General features: G+C 38.1%; 1 protein-coding gene across 1 annotated transcript in view; it reads left to right on the plus strand.

The window, feature by feature from the left end:
- dab1b (DAB adaptor protein 1b) overlaps nt 1-22,975 on the plus strand; it is an 85,591-nt gene that overhangs the window by 12,790 nt on the left and 49,826 nt on the right. Inside the window, exon 2 of the mRNA XM_036216269.1 lies at nt 13,063-13,652. Coding sequence (XP_036072162.1) covers nt 13,583-13,652 — 70 coding nt within the window. The 5' untranslated portion in view covers nt 13,063-13,582. The remainder of the gene's footprint in view (nt 1-13,062; nt 13,653-22,975) is intronic.

The raw sequence follows: 22,975 nt of genomic DNA on the forward strand, positions 1-22,975 counted from the left end.
CAGTGTTATTTAACACGAAAGTTTATCGCAATAGTCTCATTTCACTATCGAAAAAAGGTAATATCGCGATAACGATAATTATCGTTTTGTCGCCCAGCCCTATGTGAACATAGCTAAATAACATAACATATTACGAAATCCTAATTTAGACAAATTGATTATTGAGGAATATTTTTTGTAAACTTTAAACTTTTGGCATAATTTTTGTGTTTTGGCTAATATTTCTGTCTTGGAACAATACCCTAATGTGTAAGTGCAGATTTCTAACTATTAAATAAGAGTTTATTTAAGACAAAAACACAAGTTATATGGATTTTTGGGGGGAATATGTGTTTTATTTTACACATGTGTGTTTATCAACTGTGTCTGAGTTATCTGAAGGAATTTTGTGTAAAAACGTTCTCAAAAAATGATGTTGTTAAAACACATCAAAACTATTTTGTCAGATCTGGACCTAATAGTGCAACAAGGACCAAACTTGTCATATTTATCATTCTTGGACCACTTCTTAAAAAAAACGTAGCCGCTTAAATTTTCAAAATTGCCTCCATTTTCCAAGATGGCTGCCATTTCTGGCCTTAAAACTGGACTTTCTGGGACGATTTGGATTATTTTTGTATCAAATCCTACATTTCTGACGACAGAGAAATGAAAATTAATAGCTTTAAATTCTGTTTGGGGCTTCTTTATATGATTTCTGACTAAAAAAAGGGGGGAAAATTCACCTAAAACATTTCATAGCAAAACATTTATTATCTACCACTACTATTAGTTTGTTTATCTACCTTAAATTTAAATGTATTTGTATAATTCAGAAACATGGCATAAAATTTAAAACTGCTACATATTTAGCATGTAAAAAAGAATGATTGGAAATTAAATTAGTCTAATTTAGGGTGTCAAAAGTCCAAAATGTCTAATAAATGTACAATCATATGTCTTTTTAAAGTTATTCTGTCCTTATGTATCTCCGGAGTGAGTTTGAATTCTTACTCACTGTATCTACAATAAGCTAATGTGCAAATGTTTCACTTGCAGATTCATTAATTGTATCTTTTTTATCCCTAAAAGTGGTTTAATAGCAGTTTCTCCATTTTCTTACATTGCTGACCTAAAAGAGGTATTGTTTTGTTGACTGTGGTTATAGAAAACACTCAGAAACACTTGATTATTATTGATTATTCTCGCTGCTTCAATATGAAATATATAAAATAATAGCAGTTTCTATTGGAATTCTATATTTTCTCTCCTAACCTTACTACATATTAAATATTCACAATAAAACATGAAAACAAACTTGCAATAAATAGCTGCACCTAAGAGAAATCACACAGGTAAAAAAAAAAAAAAAAAAAAGAATACAGTGATTAAGAGAAAGATGCATACCTAAATATAAGTGCAGCTGGAATGAAAGTGGAGGGCCCCGAGTGTGTGAGCCATGTGATTCCAAACAGGCTTGGAAAGTCTTGGCTCTGCCTTAAAGTCTGGGGAAAAGCACTAAATATATACAGTATAATGCTGAAGATTTACAAAGCCAGGCATCCCGTGATGAGAAGCTCCAGAGCCGAGCACCAGAGAGCCAAATTTAACCCCTGCTTGCACAGAACATGAATCACACTGAAGAATAACTAATCCCTGGGCAGGGATGGATTAACTTGCTTATGTGCCTTTGGGCAACGATTTATCCCACTTTCTCAGCCTAAAGATGGGGACCCCGAGGGGGGGGCTGGGTGGGGGTGGGCTGTTTTTTTTACTGAGCCAACTCTGTTGCTGAATGATGTAAAGTTCTACCCCGTTATTATCCCTCGTTTATGTAGGTCATCCTTGAAACAAAAAAAAGAAAAGAGGATGTGAGGAAACCCGATCTTTGACGGGCCACAAAGTCAAGTGCGACGCTCGCTGTCACAATTGATGACACTAAATAGATCTAAATGTCTGCTGCTGTTCTGATTTGGAGCCCACGTTTTAATTAAACGGAGGAGGCGGGAATTTTCTGATGTGCCGAACTGAAACAGCAAGCATCTGGTGCAGCGGCGGCGGCGGTCAGCATGATGTCTTCTGACGAGACCCGTTAGATCATGTCTCATCAGAGCGGCGCGGTTGGAAAGTGCCCCGATGTTTTGCTTTAATCAGCCATCAAGTGTCATATTTGGGAGGCTTCACTCAGCCTTTCATCCAGCAAAAACAAAGCTCAGAGCGCGGGCGGGGGGAAGGCCGTTTTCCCTCGGAGACACGACGCCGGGGTTGGCCGTGGGTGCGAGATCTTGACCTTGGCGTGGCGTGGTAATGAGAGGCAGGCGAATATTTCACTTATCATCATTGGCAGCGTGATTAGCTGCCAATGGGCTGTGCCCGCCGCGGTTTAATCCCCTCGGTCTCCGGAGTCCCATAACATATGAGATGACAACAGTTTCACACCCGGTTTCACACCTCCCGCGGTTCCATACGTCGCTGCAGCCTAATCACTCATGTGAGATTAATGAGAGACGTTGAGGTGGGACATCTACTAATTACAACACCACATACTGTATCGTCATTGGGGGGACTAGACAGTGTTCATGCTCTTTTTGTGTGTTCCTCAAGCATCATCTAAAGGAGGGTTTTACAATCAGATATTCAGCATTTGAGCAAAAGAAAAAAAAATCAAAGAAACCTCTGGAGAAAACAGGAGTCAAAAGCCCACAGCGGGAATTATGCCTCTTTTGTTGTAGCTGTGAAAAAGTAGAATGACATCACAGCAAAAGGTAGCGAGACAAAAAAAAAATTCAAGTGTTTGATTTATTTCTTTTTGTTTTTTTTCTTTCTTTTATATCTCAGCTGACTGACAAATAAATTAATCGAAACAAGGAAGTCTTGTGAAAAAAAAAAGTTACACACATTTTTTTTTCTCTTCTGGCTTGAAGATTTGAGGATTTCTTCTGGCAGGAAGCTGAAAGCGACATTTCATGGCAGAAGACAAGAGGATTCCTCAGAACCAAAGTCCACCTGTTGGCTGTGAGATCCTTCCTAGACTTCAATTAGCAGAGAAACATTGAAATTACTTTTCTCCACAAACGACATTAAACTTAGCAGCACAGATACAAGTCTGTTTTTGTAAAGACCCACTCCAATAAAAAAAAAAAAAAAGTTTTTTTTTTTAGCATTTTTAATATGTTCTTGTAACATTTTTTTACATAATGTAGGACACATATCTAAAGATATTTTAGCTTAAAATTGCATTTCCTTATTGAAATTGCTGTATATCAGGAGCAGAAGCTATACCATCCATTCTGATACATCCACTTGCAGAGAAATAGATCTGTTAAAATCTTCATTTTCCTCATCTGAGCTGACATCTGGCTCAAAACTGTATGACTAGCTAGCTCAAATATTGCTCACCATTTTTGGTGTCCTTCTAATCTTAGCTTGAGGATGTTAGAAGCTGTAAGATCGCAGGAGAGAATGTAAACAAAGGGATGATGGGAAATAAGCACAGGGTTACTCAATGCCAATGGTCCCGCCCACAACTCAGACTCAAATTGTTCAAGGGAACAACATGTTTTTTTTGTTTTTTTTTTTGGCTAAAAATTGTAAAATCATAATTAGAAGATCACTTGGAATGCTTTGAAAATAGATCAAAAGATGATTCACTTTCCGACTATTTGCCACCAAAACCTGAACAATTTACTGTACCAGTGAAGATATGAATTAACAAAAAGAAAACATGGAAAAGAAGCTGCTGGATGACTAGTAACTTATTTGTGTTTTTTTTAAAACAAAATCTCTCAGCTCTATCTTGATCCCAAACATTTCCCTTGTAATAATTCCTGCTGTCATGTCACCAGGACCGGTCCCGTAGAACCAGTAAACATCAAAAACAGACATTCATACTAAGGCAGGTTCCTGAATGGCTTCCAACTATTATTGCTATTTATGTTTCAAAGATCTTTAGCTAAAAATTCATTATTTGGACTTAACAACTTTTTCTTTCCTGCAATGTTATTATAAAGAAAATAAGCAAATTTGTCCAAAAAAATCACTAATATTTATTGGACAAATGAATGGCTTTAGTTGTTTAATTTCATTTCAATTTACAATTTACATTTTATTTATTATATTTTACTTATTTTTTTCCATTGTACGCTCAACAATTATTGCCTCCCATTTACTTAATTTGCAAGTTTTGCATCTAAAGTTTATTTTTTAGAGCTCGGTTAAGTACTTTTTTCCCTGTTTTAACTTTATTATCTGTTGTTTGAGCAGCTGTGTGACGGGGAGGTTTTTATTAAAAACAATGTCATTTAAACATAGCATTCCTATTTGAGGCATTCCATGATACTCCCACCACAGGCTGCTTTCTAGTCTTTCGAGTAAACTTTCTACTCTACTCGACTCTTTCCCTCAGTGGTTTTCACCAGGCTATGAGCTATTTAGCTTTAAATGTTGAGCTTTCTTCAATTTTTTAATCCTTAAAACTATTTGTTTTAAAGACAATTCACTTCATGTAGAAAATGTAGAAATATAATTATGACCCTTCTACACAAGACCAACATCTTCTCAACAGGATGAGAAGTTTCATGCTGCATTTCTAAATCAACATGAAACTTTTTTGCTGAACTTTTCCTCTAAAATTCTACTTTCTTGTGACTGCTTCCCAGTAGTTATTCTGTAGCCACGATAGTCAAACCAGAGACAAGTAGTGATTGTCTGTTTCCAAAACCCCTGATACGTTTATTGGATTTGCAATCCGAGTGGTGCTTTTTGAAGCCAAGACAGGATGAAGGAGATTCTTGGCTTTGTAGACGTTATTGCCAATATTCACTGAAAGACAGAAACTCTTGAGTCAAAATGCAGCCACAAAGAGCTGGAATTTAAATGAAAACAACAGAAAAACAGACCACCGCTAGACTCAAACTCCTGATTGAACTCAGAGTAAACAGGGGAGGGGGATCTGTGCATCTGTTTGCACAGAGTTAATTATGAGCAGCTCATAAAGACAACGAGGAACATGATTGATTTACAGTCATTAACTCTTCACCAATATCCCACTTGGCTCACAGTCTTCAGTTTAGAATTATTGAGCAGATTTTAGCATTTAGGATCATGTTATTTCTCATTTGTCCTTCAATTCCTTTTTTAGTAACTGAAGAAATCATCGTGTTTAATATGTTAAATATTGCTTTTAACCAGTTTGACCCATGCTGCAAAATACCCGATATAATAGCTTATTTTGCACTTTGTAAAATCTAAATTGTTTTTTAAAAAAACACTTCTTTAAACCATTTGTGTCATATTTGATACAGACATTTCTGAGAACCCTGTCCGAAAAACCCAATGAATATAACCAACAGTGTATCCGAGTTCCTTCATTACTCTCACTATATAGTGTTTTTGCCATTTTCTAATGCTGCCCGAATCTACAATTCCAAGATTGAGTGCACTAGAAATGTCTTTGCAAAAAACTTGTGTGCATCGATGCTCACTACATTACCAAATATAGACCACAATGGATTGCTGTTGAACAATTTTTTCAAAAAAATTTTAAATGTAATTTTTTAAAACAACCATCAACAGAACACAGTGGAGTCACAAATAGATGTTGTAAATATTTGCACTGATTTGATTTTATTTTCACTTTGTGAAATTGGTGATGTCATATCTGGCATTTAGAAAAAAGGAAGAAAAGTAGCAAGCATGGTGTCTGAATTGCTAAATAGAAATCCAGGGCACCAGATAGTCCTGAACTATATAGTTTTTTTAGTAGTTACATATTCTGCCATGTAGTGCATCACTATTCCACTAGGGGCAGTAGAAGGGCTTTTCCTGCTCATTTCAAAATGGCTGCCTCCATGAAATCACAAAAACACTTTTGGCGGGAAAAAGTTTAGCTAGTTTTCATAACAGGTGATGAGAATAGCTCATCTACTGTTATTCATTTTACTAAATAAATACCTGCTGAATTGAAAGAATGCCAAATTAATAGAGAATTAATTCTTCATAAAAACAGTTACACCATGTTAAACTATGTGTACAACTTTGAGACAGTGGGTAAATATAGTGTTTTTTAAACTAAAATTGTTGTTAGCAAGTTACCAAGTCACCCAACATATCATAATTGATTGTATCTATATTCCATAAAAAATAATATTGCGATATTTTTTTGTGGATTTCATCAAATAATTATAATTTGTCATCAATATTTGAATTTTCCATCAATATTCTAGTAAAGAAGGCTTTTTCGGTTTATAGTTCTGTTAAATGTCAAATGCGTTTTACGATCCAAAAGTCTAACATCTCTCTTTAATGACAAAAAGCAGTGAAAGGAGTGAAGCGGCGGCTTGCACAATCACGAGGACTCCAACCGCGCATCTTACCGTAATTACATCCATGACCCCATCACATTAAAGAGGACACCTATTTATTTGGTTTGTGTGGAGCACACAGGGAAGGATAAACTTAAATTGTATCATTAATTACTCTCAGCATGAAATAATGACTAAACCTTTGTTTTCACAGTCCTTTGTTAACTGCCACTGACAGCAAAACGGAGCATAATTCGCCCTTTTATCGGATGTACTCATTATGCCGGAAGACAGGGAGACAGAAAAAGAGGCCAGGTGGGAACAAGGGCAGGAGAAGGAGGAAAAACAAGATGAGTGGAAGGAGCAGCGAATTAATGATTAATACGGAGCAAATCAAAGAGAAAATGAAGAGACGCAGAGAAGGGAGAGAAGATTGGCTGCAAAAGGGTTTGCCAGACCCTTTGGAGCTCGTCCAGTTCTCTCTTCCCACCAACCCCGAGTGGTGAAAATCCCCTTTAACGCACAGTGAAGACGCTGAGACACGGCACAACAACAAACCAAATCAACAGTGAATTAAAAGCTCCTTGGGGAAGCTGGAGAGGATCATCAGAGGAGGTGTTTTGGAAAGCCGGCTCATCAATTAGCTCTTCTTCAGGAGTCGTGTTTTCAAGGCAGGTTCTGATCAGATTAATAAAAAGAGGGGAACACATTTTTTTTTTCTTTTTGGTTTTTTTTTATGTTTACGATTACCATTGGGATCTGGTGACACTTTGTTAGCCTGAATATGTCTGTTATCTAAGAAATGCAAACACCTGAAGCAAACGCCATTGATTTTCCCGTCTGGGAAGCTCCGCTGTGAGATTTTTGTCGTGCGCCTCAGAAAAACTCCGGCCGTCTTCACTCTTTTTCAACCTAAATGAGCCCCATAACCCTGCAGGTACGTGCGCCTCCTCGCCTGCCTTGCTGGAGTGCAGGAGCTCACAGGCCTCTGCTGACTGAAATCTGAGCAGCGTTGCTTATTTACCAGCTATACCCACTGAACCTGAAGCAAGAAGGTCTCTCTTTGACTCAGACAATAAACGAAGCTGTGTCAAATGCCTGAAGTTGGGTGTTTTTTATATATATTTTTCTTTCCCTGCCTTTCTGCTTGTGCACTTTGCAGTTTCACCTCCTCCATCTTGTCAGAAGGAGGTGGACTAATGGGCCATGGATGAACAATCTGAGCGCAGACGGCCCTCCCCTGCATGGAGGACAGCAGCAGTCCCTTTTTTTGTTGTTTTGATTTGCTAATCTTTTTAAGCATTCTCCCTAGAACAGTCACTTTTCGTCACGGTGCACTTAAGCGTCTCGACATGAGATGCAGCTGCTCCCGTCTTACCTCAAAGACCCGCACGCCAGTCAGCCGCCCTCAAGTCAAGAATCTAATTAGTCCAACAAAAGCAAATTAACCTTATCATAGATTTAACGGCTATTAAGACACTTGTACGGCCACTCAAAAGTGACTTTGCTGATTATGAGGTTGATAAGAGCAGATTTAGGGCAGAGCAAAACGCCTAAATGAAGCGTTTCACAGATTAGAAGCCTTGGATGTATGTGGCGGTAGATGGCTGCCGCCAAAGGTGACACAAGGTAGCACAGCGGGGCTATTCATAGAGGGGTTGCGCTCGGCCGGCTTGTGACAGCCGCGTCCCAGTCTATAAGCTGCGAGGCATTTTGTAACAAAGATGACCGGCGCAAGGTGCCAGAGCCGGTCTGTCGAACAAATGCTCCTGCAGCCTCAGGGCCACGCCGGCCAGGAGCTGAGGGATGGACCAGGGAGCGGCGGCCTCCTCGCCGCTCTACACACACACACACAGGACAGCAGCAGACGCCTCTTTCCGTCGGGAACAGAGTGAATGGAGGTGTAATTGGCCATATCCAGTGATAGATAGCAGCTCAACCTTTGTTACTCATCAGTGGCAAAATGCACCGGGGCCTGCTTGTTTCACAATATGAGGTTGATTGTGGAGACTATTAAGCATCAGTCTCAAAAGGAGATGTTACTGGTTGGAAACCTGGATGCTAGAAGAATCTCAAAAAGACTCTAATTTAAAAAAAAAAACAACAACAAATTAACTCATAATCAGTGATTACTTATTATATCACTGAGAAACATGATTAGGAAATTTAATCTGAAAGCAGACAAAATCGGAGAACAAAAGCAAAAAATTAGAACCTTTTTGTCTTTAGGCATCAAAAATCAAAGGTCTGTGCTATTGTTTAGTGTAATATTTAGGCTATAAGTCAGCAGCAGCTAAAAGATGCATAACAAAAAGAAAAAAATCATATATACAGTAAGTGGCATTTTGGGGTGAAACTTTATTAACAAAATATAAGAACGCAGATTTCATCTTGAAAGGAAAATCATAACAACTGAATAAAAAACGATAATACACCGAATATATGCACGCTTCACAACTATAACACATTAATGTTTACTTAGATTCATGAACGTTGAAGGAATATAGTATATTAGCACAATATTCATAAAGAACATGCTAACAACTTCATAAATTTGTTAAATTCTACCTCATCTGTGTCGTTTTGAAGCAGTTTCACCAAGCCTAGCTTAATGCTATGTTCATACTGGGCTTAGGAACACACGTTTGAAAGTTCTATGTGAGCGCCCTTTTTTGGCTCGTGTTCGCCATTTTTTAGTGCTGTCCGAATCGAACATTCCAAAATCGAGTGCCCTTTAATTTCCCACAAGTCTTTATAAAAAACCAGAGTGCATCAATGCTCACTACATGAGCAAATATAGACCACAATGCATTGCGTTTGAACAAATTTTACCAAAAAAAGTGTTCAAATGTCTTTTTTTAGCAAACTATCCACATTTTCATCATCAAAACACAGTAGAATCACAAATAGACGTCGTAAAATATTCGTATTAACTAGATTTTCGTCGCGTCATCATATATGCCGTTAAGAAAAAAAAAAAAGTAGTGAGCATAATGTCCAGATACTTTATAAAATCCAGGGCACTGAGCTTTTACTTCTGCGTCGCTGTCATTAGCGAATACTGATCCATACACATACAGCGCCCTCTGGTGGTTATTGCTATTTCTTTTTTAATAATCACATATAAGTCGCACCCCTGGCCAAACTGTGCAAAGAAATAACAACTAATACCCAGAAAAATACAGTAACTGCAAATGGGTTATGATCTAAATAAACTTTGAGTTGGACAGGTAAATTGCATGATTGCAGTTCCTCGTAGTAGATCCTGGTCATGCCAGCGCTTTCAAAGATTCAGACCTTTTTAGACAACCTGAATCCCTGATGAGTTCAAGGACCTCCAGATTAAGTTGCAGCATGCCTCCTTTTGTTCTTCCACGGACCAGAAACCCTGACACAAACACTGTTATGAAAAGATCCTTCGGGATCCTCTGTCAGGAGGAAACTGAAAAGCAGGTTGAGTAAAGTGGAAGATGCAGCCCGAGCCATCATACATCTATGCAGATAAGTGAGTTAGTATTAATATGAGCGGAGTCGTAAATAAAGGGTTGTTTCTCTGGGAATTTAATACTTCCAAAAACTCAAAAAAGCTGCAAAAGAGAAAAAAAACGAGTGATGCTCGTTAACTGTGACCCATATCCTCAGAGACAGAGGGAGCTGTTGAAACGCAGAGCAGATCGGGGAGTCTGGGTGACCTACATAGCACTGGTTTTGAAAAGCAGCCGCACATCACATGAAATCCCTCTTCCTTTTAATACAATGAGGCATATCTCTTGTTGGTAATGAAAATTGCATTCAGATAAGGTTCTTTGTGTCATGGAAAATACCTCTCCCAGCTCTGACACTGCAATAGTCTTTTACAAAAAACATTTTTTAGACAGTTCCTTTTGACGGCTCTGTTGCCGCTGGACTTTTGTGACATTATCATGTCAGGAGGTTCTCATGAACCGTGACACATCATCTAGACGTCCAAAAGGAGAGCCGTTTCAGACAAGACCAGCCAAAATGACCGCAGTAGAGGCAAAATGCAAATGGAGCGACGTCGCTGCCCCTTTGTTTTAATCTTCCTGTTTTACTTTAAAGGTGTGTTTGTGAGGGAGTTCTGCTCTGGTCTTAACAGTTGATCCACCTTAGCTCTTTCTTCTTTTTTTTTTTTAATGGGGCAGCTCGCCATGAAACATCAAGGTTATGTCCGAATTCCCTCCATGATCCCTAACCTAACTACTAAAAAACGATATAGTGCAGGACTAGTTAGTGCCTAAGATTTTAAAAGCAATTCAGACACCATGCTAACTACTTTACTTTTGCTTTTATTCAACCACAATGCATTGTGGTCTGTATTTGCTAATGTAGTGAGCATGGGTGCATGTTCGTTTTTTGCAAAGACTTCTGGGAAATTTCCAGAGCACTCAATTTTGTAGTTGTAGATTCGGAGAGTACTACAAAATGGTGAACACACTATATAGTTATTAGGGAAGGAATTCGGACACTGTCAAAGAGTGTTTTTTTACCTTCATGTTTCAGTTTGATTTAAACTTAAGATCACAATGGATCTATAGCTGTAACAGCTTCTATGGAAGTTTATCAGCAACTGTTATATCAAATTTTTTTGGGGAGATTTGCATATCAGTCTTGTGAAAGTGCCATATTGTAGTTACACAAAGAGCAAACTGTTATTATGCTCAATTCAGACCGCGCTAAACACATTCTTGAACGTGCTTTTAGCATATGGCGTTCACGCTAGACTACCGTTTCCTGATGCTAGCGCATGTACTTACAGTTGGAGGAGAGTTGATGTGAAATGTCGATGTGGTGCAAATCAGTTCTATGCAAAGGGCGCCATCCATACGTCACCAACAGATCCGAGTACTTGATTAGTCAAAGTTTAACTAGTTTATCTTTTAAAGCGCATGTCCATTTAACACAGTTTGTACATAGAGCACATTTGTCAAGTCAAGGCATCTGGCCCAGCAGGTAATTAAATCCAGCCCCCCAGATAATTTTATTTTATTGTTATTAATGTTCCAGTGTTATCTTGCGCTTATTTCTAACTTGCATAATTTTGACTAAATATATTTTTATGGAGAATAAAATACTGAAAATTCTTCATGGTTTAAGTTGATTTATTCTGGAATAATATTCCTGCCTGTTTTATTCATAGTTATGTTAAAAAGTTACATTTTTAAAGTTTTAAAAATTTAGTTTTAGTGTTTTCAATAAATGTTTATCCTGTTTGGCCTGCGATCTAAGGTGCGTTTTGGATTTTGGCCCCCAGAATTAGCATTTAAAAAATATGTATTTATTTATTAGCATTTAAAAACATGTCATGTTCAAAATAAAATTGCACACAAAGTGAAATACATTTGCTTTTGAAAGAAATCAAAGCAGAACACATGAGTTTGTGGTAGGCCTCCACGATATGAGATAAATCTGCGACTTAAACTGCGATAAGGATATGACTCAACAAATGGCAAATTATAAACAATAGCACATTTTAATTTCACTGTGATCGTTTTATTTAAATAATGTTTGGTTTTTGGCATGTTTTGCATGGTACCTGTGTTTGGAGAATGCTTCCTGTCCTAAAACCAAAGTATCTTCAAATAACAGACGATAGGGGTGTAATGGATCACAAAACTATCAAAATATCATCAAAAAATCAAAGTGAGGATCTTTTAAGACAGATAAAAATAATTTTAAAGAGACAAAACATGTTTCTTTAAGTTTTTTTATTAGTGTGGAAAAGCCTCAAACGTAAAGCCTGAACACTGAGGATATGATTGATTGATTTATAGCATAAGCAGAAAGTCCCACTGGACAAATTCTGCAGTTGTAGATTTGAGGTATTTGTATTCAGCAGGGGGCTGGCGTTGTGCTATTACAAAACATACCCACAGAACATGAAAATAGGAATATCCCTTTGCCCTGCTACACATGTCAAGCCATTCTTCTGAATATGGATCCCCATTTGTCAGAAGAGAAGCCTCCCTCTTCTTTTTGTGGTCTAGATGAAGCGAACAAACCAAGTTCCTTCCAAAACAAATGAGAACAACAGAAGGTGAAAGGATTGTTTGAACGGGGAGGATCAAAGAGGACAACCAGATTTGTGTTGTTCCCCTTTCTCCGTACGCTTTCACAATGTCACGCAGGATCGTATTTGCCCGGTGCTGGTTGTGTGGCGGCTCTGTTTTCGGGGGGGCCGAGCAGGCCAAAAGGCCTGTTCCTCCAATGGCGCCTCTTCCTGCCAACACAAGCAGCGCTAGCCGCGGTGCCAGCTTGGCTCTGCGTCTGTGTTTGCAGCGGATGATTCAAGGGCATTAAAGCACAATGTTGGGAGGTGGTGATGGCGGTGGCGGGGGTGGGTGGGGGCTTCGGTTTGTGGACGACTGTGCCAGGATTCCCACCACAGTTTGCTTTCAAGCAGCCTGTCATTTGTGGCGGCTCTGCTGCTTCCCCTCCTCTCATGCTGTTGGCTCAAAGTATTAAAAATCCATCTTCAGAAAAGGCGCGCTGCACGCACAGAAGCACAGGTCATGCTTCGCCCCTCTGTGTTTACTCACATGCAGCAGGAGTGTTAAATATTTCACTGGAGGTCTTCTTGGAGGGTGGGCGTCAAGGGCTCTCATTAAGGATTGATGATCCAGAAAATATAACATCTTTGTTGATTTGTTAAATGAATGGCTACCACTGTTCATTAAATGCTGCAATAACAGAGCTAGGGGATTGTGTCATTTGAATTTTTAACCAGCGTAACACTCATCCTCCCTGTCCTCTTCCTTTACAGAGCTCTGAGACACCACCTGCGATGGGCTGTCACACCGAAGTACCCGGCCAAAGAATAATACCCACTTGTGACCTACTCTGAAGAACAATATTTGATTCAATCTGTGTTGCAAGTTTCCCCCGAGGGGCCCACTCCTGAGCAATAGGTGAACCTTCAGAAAAGAGCAACAGTGGACCATGTGATACTTGACCTTCACAGACAGAAGTCAGGTACGCTCTAGAGGATGCCAGATCTGATCTGAAGCTGCTCTCCAGAGGACCGCTCGGCTCATTCTTTAATATTTTGTTTACCCGAGCACCATGCGCCGACGTGACAGAACGTAGTTATTAATGTTGGATCTTCATTTACCGAGGAGACCGTTGCCGGCATGGATTTGAAGGTTTTGATTTTCAAAGAGCGACTGTGAGAATCGCAGGAGTCTCGGTGAGGAGGAGGAGGAGGAGGCGGGCAGTGGGAGCTTGGAGGATTAGCTAATTCGCTGTTTACCCATGTGGGATCTGCTGTGACGAGGCAGAGGAGGATGTCAGCAGAGGCCGAGCTCCAGTCAGGTGTAAAAACCAGCCAACGAAAGGAGTCCAGGAGGATCAAAGGTACGTCCGGTTAGATCACATCTTACTGCAATGCATCATGGGACATCATGTGTAAAATAATCAAGTTCTATGATGTTGACGGCTATGTCAATCTGATGCTACGTTCACACAGTCATTTAAGCGACCACTTCCAATAAAAACTCTATGTAAATCGCTCTATAGCAGAACACTTTTTCAAAGAATGATCAAAAAACTGTGTTTTAGACCACAAATTGTTACTTTAAAAATATTTCCTTGAAGAGTTTGGAAAATTCATGCCTGTAAGTTCATAAAAATGTTCAGATGTTTATGTTTATGTCAATGAGCATTAGCACTAGCCATTCTATAGGAAATCACATTAAATGTTAGCATCAAGCTAGTGGACTTCAGTTTTATGTTCTAGATCGATCTCTATTTTTATGGATTGATTATTGACCTATTAACCTTAGATCGATTCAAATTGATTAATCGATTTTATCAACCCAACACCAAAATGTGAGTAATAAAGTACTGTTGTCTAGTAAGTGTAATTTAATTTAATTTCTGAAATTTGAACTGTAATTTGTAACTTAACTCTTGAACTGACAAAAGTAAATAAATTACAGTAATTTGCTACTTTGTATTTCATTACCCCTAACACTGTGCATGGGTAGCGGAAGTGCCAACTGTTTGAAAATTAATCAGGTAGGAGAAAATATTTGGGAGAATTCTATGAAACCACATCTTTCGATATATTGGGATTGAGCTTTAAAAGAAAAAGCCTGGAGCGAGAATAGTATCTCTTTGACAATTTCACCAAACCTCTTCTGGTAGTGACAGTCCTGTGTAAACACCATATACTACACGTCACATGATTGGTGTGAACGTAGCATAACAGCTACAACAATATTTCTTATAAGTTGTTGTTCCACCACAGCGAACCAGCTTTCACTGATCCACACACATGGTTTGATAGAGATTTTGGAACCGGATGCCCTTCCGGACACAACCAATATTTTTTCTTGTAACCAACACATGGAGACCCAGACTTAGGACCCCTGTGGCTACATAGTTAGGCAGTAGTACGAAGGGTCTTGCCCATAGACATATCACTGGACAAAGCTAGGTGTCACCCATAGAAAATGCTTTACCTCCGGCTCTTGTGAAATCCCCATTGCTTACTGAAACTGGCACGACATTTTGAAACCTGATGACAGCTTGGTGTCTCGAGTGAGCTTTTTTGAAGTCCACACACTTTTCGTTGTAAGAGGGCAAGATGGTTATTCTGACACATGGAATTAATAATAGCTGGTTATTTCTCAATAGAAGTGGGATTGCGACTTCTTGGAACCCATTGGGTACCTCTTATTTGTAACCTGAGAGGGGAGGGTTTGAGCTGTCCAGTAGATATATACAGTCAATGGCCTAAGGACACACACTGGATTTAGCTCATTGCGCACTCTGGGAAGCAAACCCTGGTTTTCTCGTGTGCTAGTCCTACAAGCCGCACAGAATATTTCTTATTTCTTACAAATTTTTTAAGTGTTTGTCAGACAGGGATCATTCCTCCATGCCTTGTTCCGGTGGAGCTACATAACATGAGAAAAGCTCCTCTGAATCAATTCAGCTGCGAGGTCTTCTCTCTCAGTCGTAACAGCTACTCCGTGTAACCTCGGGGTTTGCTCGTGCCATAATTTAGGTGTTATGGACAGGCTAATTCACAGCCTGTCGCTTTGATGAACAGCACAAGTGTTGTAGCAGGACGAGGCGCTCTCAGGCCGTCCACTGGGAGATTGAATTGGGACCGAATTGGATGAGAGGAGTGAAATGAACACAGAGGAGTTGAGAGTGGGATTAAGCGGGAGGATGGAAGAAGTGAGCAGTGGGAGCAAGTGGGAGCTTTGGCGTTTGCTCCTCTCCTCTCCATTCTGTCCCTTTTCCCATCAGCTCTCCGTCCATGAATAGAGCCACGCCGGCAAGTCCAGTAAATCTGGCTTCGGCTGGCTCGCCGTAACGAGGCCACAGGGCCAGGTCCTCCGTGGCTGTTTCTCTGGCTCTGTCGGATCGCTCTGATAAATGACCCGGCTCAAGGAGGGCCCATCGATTTGAGTTAAGTGGAAGGGGGGAGTGCACCATGAGAGGCGGTTACTGCGCCGCCAGACGGCTCATGAGTGGAGGCTATCAGCACATACCATCAGCCCCCCAACTTTAACATGTTAATCACGCGCCGCGGAGACCATTGTGGCTATCAGTGGGGATGTTATTTAGATCCATATAAATGGAAATTGGGGAGTAGAAATGCATGCCGACCAGAGGTGTTCTCCACCAGCTTTTTGGTCAAGGACACAGTCAAGGATCAGGATGATGACATATTTAGATAAAGTACCACTTATATTTAAATAGGGAGGAAGCAGCAAGTGAAATTGGTGGGGTTTAAATAATCAGGCCACCTTTGAAAAATCTATTTCTCTCTGTCAGGGAGTATATTGAAGAAAACCAAACCAAGAGAAGCAGATATATTCACATGTTTTGACTTCTCTTTCTTTTTCAGACTCCTCTGGCCAAAGACCATTTAGTTCTGATCAAGACATTAAGCTATTCAAAAATATTCAAACTATGAAACAAAAAAAATTGAGATCCAGTAAAAAAAATAATGAACTCCAGGGCTAATTATACTTTCAACTGTCACTATCTCAGCTTTATATCTATTAATATGATGTCACTGAACAGTAGGCTGAGTGAGGTCTTTCAACTTTTAATAATAAAATACAAACTCTGCTGTTTCCAGACGCTCTGACCACATCCACTCAGCTCTGATTAATAAATAAAAAATGTTCATTCATCACAAAAGACGATGCAAACTATGCTAGATGGCTATCTTAAAGGTTTTCTTAACAATAGTATGATGGTTTAGAGTATTTAACTAATCCAATTTAGAGCTTTACTTCAGTGAAAAATTGGATAGACCCCTTTATGTTAATCAATGGGATGGACCTATTCACATTTTTAAACCAATCAAATGGTGCTCTTGACATTGGATTGACCAATCGAACGAATCCCTTCATATTGTTGATCAATCGGATGAACCCATTCACAGTTTTTTACTGATCAAATGGAGCCCTTGACATTGCTGACAATCTGAATGGGGCCTTTCATGTAGTAGTGGATCATTTGGAGAATACTTTAAGTTTTGTTCACTTTTATTTAAATAACTGTTGCAGTGAAAAAGAATTTTCATAGCAACACTAATATTGTACATCGCAAGTCTTACTCCCATTGTGCAGCCCGAGAACACAGATCAACGGACCCTCTTGTGGTCACCAAGTCCTGCATCATTCAGGGTCAAGGCCTTAACTGAATTTGAAAGAAAATGGACCAAATTCTGCTGGAACCAGGACTTGAACCAGCCACTGCCACACAAACTGGGATGAAAGATGAAACTTTAGGGTTTAAGTGTAAAATAAAATAGTTAAGAACATTTAAACGCAAATGTCATGATAATTTAGATTTCCTTTGGCACACTTCAAGTCACAACTTTGTCGGGTGATTTTTCATTCAACATTCCTTTTAGACAAAAAGGATCGATACTAAAAGGGGAAAAAATGTTACCTAAATGCCAGTTTCAGGTGTATAATGTGGCAACACACCCTTTAAGTCCTTTTTAGAAATAGTAACCAATGAGTTTGCATGACAATGTGATTAAAAAGAACAACCAATGAGAAAGGGAAACTTGATCAGAACAAATATCTTGGAATTAGTTTATTCATAGACTATGTTCTTTTTTAAGTTATAAAATCCTTTCTTATGTATGTAAAGGGTATAGCACATTTTTGATGCAATGATTCAAGTCAAACTAACTTCTTTTTGGAAGTTGGAAGGTTGTGCTGTGGTTTAAAATCAGCTGCTAGCCGTCATCGTCATTGCTGTACAATAAACAAATATTTACATGAAAAATAATGCACAAAAGAATTGTCTAAAATGTGTTATGTTTTCACAAAACGGAGCAGAAAACAAAAAAACTGTGAAGAACAAAAGAAAACTGGCAGCAAAACAAACAAAATCTATTATTTATTATAATACGTTTATAATTTTATTATAAGTTTCTTTATCTGATTGTGTGTTTTTTATTTCTTTACCTCCATTTACTTGTTCTGCCAGATAATCAATAGTTCAGTTTAAATTCTGTTCCTGCCGTAGTAAATTGGACTGAGTTTGGGTTTTCTTGCTTTTTAATCCTTCCTCTCATCATGTTTAATTTCTAATATTTTAATTCTGTTTTTTTTTAGTTTTTAAGGTTCTATTTGGGTTAATTCATTAAACATGTAGTTCTGTCACACACGTTTCTGGTCTCCTGCTTTTGACTCCCCAAAAAAACACATTTCAAGGAAGGTTCAGCAAATTTGCAACCTTGCAAAGAGGCATAGTTTAGATAGGCATGTATAATTGACTCAGACCCACTTTTAAAGCTTAAGACAGTTTGATGAAGGCTTTCAGGAAGGCTAATGTGGCAGTAAAATCGAAAGAGTCAAGCCTAAACAAGAAAAAGGCTCCTTTCAAAACACCAAGTCTCTTTTTTATGCTTTTCTGGGTATAATTGATATGAAAAATAAAAAAACACTAAGCAAAGTTTGCAAAGATTTATTAGTGTTGTCATGCTATGTCCTTGTGTTTCAGTACATTTTTAAGGAAATATAGATAGTAAATTAATATATTTATCTGGTGTTTTCTGTTGGCTTTCATGAATTAAATTTATAGCTAATTTTCAGGGTCAATGAATGGTCACTTAAATGAAAATAAACAGAAACTAAAAGAGGAACTAACTGAAGGAAAACACATGAATCTGGCTCATAAAGATTTCTGTAGCCCTGATTTAACCTCTTAAGACCTGGCATCTACATGCACAGACATCCCATTTTGGGCTTTATTTCCACAGTAATGTATTCTGCCGAACTGGGGCCCTGTGATGGCAAGTGTAGAGAGTTAGTTTAAATATTAGCCTGGATCTTAAAGTTTAAAGGTGTTTTTTGCTTTGCAGGATATGATGTCACAGAACTCTTAGCAAAAAACTGGGATAAACAACTCAAACAGTTGTTGGAAAGCAGATGGTAAATTCTTTGTGGTTGCTTAGTGAACTGCATCTGGTTACAATTTATTTTTCTTTGAAAAAGCTGGGGGAAGTTAAACTTCACCTATTCCTCAAACATAACTATTTTAATGGTACAAAAATCATTTTCACCATTTGGTTATATGCCAAAGGTTTTTAAAAAATAGTGACATTTGTGATGTTATGGGTCAAACTTGACCCAGAAAAGAAAACTAGAGCATCACCAAAAGCTGTGGGTTGATTTGTGATCAAATGTTATACACACATGAACACGCATGAACACACACACATACATACAAATACATGTTTCTCAAGGTTGAATTTATGTTTTGATTTTCACTTTTTATTCTTACTAGAATAAATATGGTTTTAGGAAAATTGATTAACTTTTTGTCTTTATCCTACTAAAAATCTCGTTTTGACCCGTGACATTACAAACCCGTACTATAATTTGGTAATTATTCTAAATTTAAAAAAGTATAGTAGTTCTGGTTCATTTTATAACTAAAGGAAACAATGTTAGGGAATTTAAAGAAGTTTTTTTATGAAAAAGGTGATGTATTTCAAGAAAAAAGTCTGAGTGGCCAAAAAATACACACAGTTTCCATGGACATAAATACAGACTAAGTTAGCTATTAGATGAAAAAGAATATTGGTTGTTATCTAATGTTTTTATATATTTTCAGGGTGAGAAATCATGGGTCAAATTGACCCACTAACACAAAAGACAAGGGGAGCTTTCTAGCACAATATAAGGGATGAAAGTAATAATTCAAGTTACAGTCTTCCACAAATTTATAGCTGCACCCTTAGAATTTACAAAAAGGCTCTGCTGTGTTTATTTCCATGTCTTCTGCATGTTGTGCCCTTGGGCAAAAGTGTTCTAACAATTAATCTAACACAATATGAGCGAGGATTTGAGCTTTTTTTATTTGAAAGAAGAAGCAGTGGAAAAATCGGATATATAATGCATTGTACATTTCATTTTGAGAAGATAATAACATAAGCATTTATATAGAATAGTGTTAAAAAAGGGGATTTGTATCAAGAAAAAGCATATCTAAGAATTTATCTTAAATAAACGTGCTTTGCTTTTGAAATTAAAATAAAAAACAAAATATTTAAAAGATTCATAACAGTAACTGAGAAAATAAGAATGCTATTTTTCTCCTAAAATTGGTAAGACAACATTTTGCCTGGAGGATTTTTAGCAGCTCAGACAACATCTCACCAAATTCCTAGTAAAAACAGGTTTTATTTAAAGCAGGGATCTCAGCCTGTAGCCCTTATCTCCATGAATTCAGCTCTGCCCAAAACACTTTGAAACTGAATTTCTGAGCAACATTTCTGTTTTTACTCCGAACCTTTCTCAAGACATTAAAACTTGCCTTCGTTATTTGAGAATTGGTTTATTTTTATAGGTTTTTCTTTCAAGGTTTGTTTTTTTTCTTTATTTTCTCAAACCTGGTGTGGAATCACTGTTGTAAACATCAGACAAGGAAACTTCAATAAGTTTTCCCTTCAGGAATGGGGCACCTTCATGTTTCATTGATAAAATTCAATAGAAACACATTTGATCACATTTCTAACAAGACAATCAATAAGCAGCTGTATATTTTGAGGGGAACTTTGTCTACATTTACTGAAAAAGTTTGTCACATACCCACATTAGCTTTCATGTTTTTATTCAATATTCCGACAATGACCTGATAGATTTCTCCTTCCCTCCTAATCGATAAAAACACCTTTTCTTACACGCATGACATGAATACAGATAGGGATACACTCGAGTTGTATTTCAAGTACTTCACAGTTGGATTTCTTTCTTTTACAAATACTTGGGGAGAAAAAAAAATCAAACCCAACAGCAGCAAAGTCTGTCACGTAGAGCAAAAGCCTCCTACTATCCATCCTCAGAATTGCGTTTGCATGCATGACTTTACTCTATTTCCATAGCAACTGTTGCTCGCTGCTAGTCTGTGCAGAGGAAATAATTCATTTGGAAAAGGTAGACAAGGAGTGAAGGAAAGATTGATATTGAGGGAAAGTGGATGAAAAGCGGCTTTTAAACATGCACTGACTGTGCTGCTGCTTCAGGACTGGACTGGTTATTGGTATTCATGCATGGGAGGTTCACATGCATGTTTTGTGTCAGGGCTGTGTGGAAGAATTGCCAGAGCAAACTTTGAAAATAATCAAAGTTTGGGAGATTTGGAGAAAAAAAAGGGTGTTTGAAAGTGGGGAGTAACAGCTGTCTGTTCTAGCCTGATGCTACCTTCATATTGGGCATGTGTCGCACTCTCCAGAATGCGCTAAACATGCATTCTTGAACATGCTTTCAGCAGAAGGTCTTCTTTTTCTTTTTCTATTGTTTACTAGCACATGTCCGCCACCTACGGTTGGAGGAGGCTTGCTGCGAGATGTAGAAGTGGTGCAAATCTCGTGAATCTGTATTTGAGAAAACTAGGCCAAATCCGAATTCTTCCTCTACCCTTATAGCTTCTCCTTACCCCTACATTTTAGCCCGTCAAACGGAAAGTCATGGGGACTTATAATAATGGGGACCGTCTAAATTTTCACATTAATCCCTAACTACAAAAAAACTATATAGTGTGGGACTATCTAGTGCCCTGGAATTTGGAAGCATTTCGGACACCATCCTAACTACTTTTTTTCTAAACGACAGATGTGACATCACCAATTTCACAAAGAGAAAATCAAATCAATACAAACATTTCACAACGTGTCTCCATTGTGTTCTAATGATGAAAATGTGGATGGTTAAATATTACATTTAAACACATTTTCTTTGCAAAAATTGTTTGATTGCAATGCATTGTGGTCAATATTTGCTGATGTAGTGTGTATCTATGCCCACTAGTTTTTTGCAAATAGTTCTGAGAAATTTCTAGTGCGCTCGATTTTGGAATTGTAGAAACAAAAGGTTGAATGCACTATATGGTGAGTAGGGAAGGAATTCATTATTAACCCTTGATAATATCATCTATAGTTGCTGGTCATCTACATTAGCACATAGCTGCCATCGCTAAGAAAATACATACAAATGTCAGTTTTATAACGTTGAATAGACATACTAAATGAAAAAGTCATTAAATACATTTAAATGTAAACTTCTGTGCTTCAGAACACACCCACATGAAGAACGCATATCATCCTACCAGGGATACGCAGCTCTAGATCTTTTTTCTCTTTCCCTTAAAATAAACAATTGCCCCTACAATTGGAGTGTAAGTATAGGGGTAGGGGAAGAATTCAGATTTTGGCTTGCTGTCAAAATTCCGGATGGATATAAACCACAAATATTAATTTTTTCTCCATGATCAATTTCCAATCGGTTGGCACTTCCATGAATGAAAAGGGATGCCATTGATACAGTACTACCAAATCTGAATCCCTGATTGGCCAAAGTTCAACCTGGTTTAACTTGCATCACGCGTTCAATGGCGCCCGCTTTCTTTGGTCGTAGAAACTTCAGTAGTGGCACTTGAGTTTTGAATTCCTGAAACGCACAGTCACATAATTGGAAGTGGTCGTTTAAACACACGTAGCCGATGGTGTTAGAAACCTATCTTCCTTCTGGAAGCAGATGGCGGCAACAGACTCCTGTTTTATAGACATTAGTTGTGAATTTTCTAATTAACATTATATCATTCTGCTTTAGGATCATTTTTAGCCTTTTTTGGGGCTTCAGACATCATAAAATGACTAAATCTTCTTTTAAGATTTGGCTGAAATATAAAACAGTTGAATGCAAGGTTTCAGTAGGGCTGATTTAAAGGTGTTTTTAGTTTGTCGTTGCCAAATTGGCAGGATATGAAGTCACTTGTCTTTCTGAACCTTAAGGTGGGACAAAGAAGTGGGACAGTTGTTGGAAAGCAGACTGTGGTTGCTTGGTGAACTGCACTTAACTCCAATCAATGTTCCTATTGAAAGAGCTTCAGCCTGGAAGCTAAAAGGTTTTGGTCTGATTGAAAAAGCTGGAAAGAGATCCAAGGAAACTGAGCATTTGAATGGGTTATCACATCATTTATTAACTGTATAAACATAACAGTTAGGTTAGGATTTTGGCCAGGGAGGTTTCAAATCCAACATTAAATGGTTTGGAACTGCAATACTGATTTATTGTTGATTGAACTCCAAACAAAACCAATTAAAACCCACTTCTAATGTTATTTATCCAATATTTTTGTCATCCAAATTGTCTGAACAGCTTTACACAAACTCGTCTCAGTTCATCGCA

This window comes from Oryzias melastigma, linkage group LG17, assembly GCF_002922805.2.
Source record: "Oryzias melastigma strain HK-1 linkage group LG17, ASM292280v2, whole genome shotgun sequence".
Taxonomy (NCBI): Eukaryota; Metazoa; Chordata; class Actinopteri; order Beloniformes; family Adrianichthyidae; genus Oryzias; species Oryzias melastigma.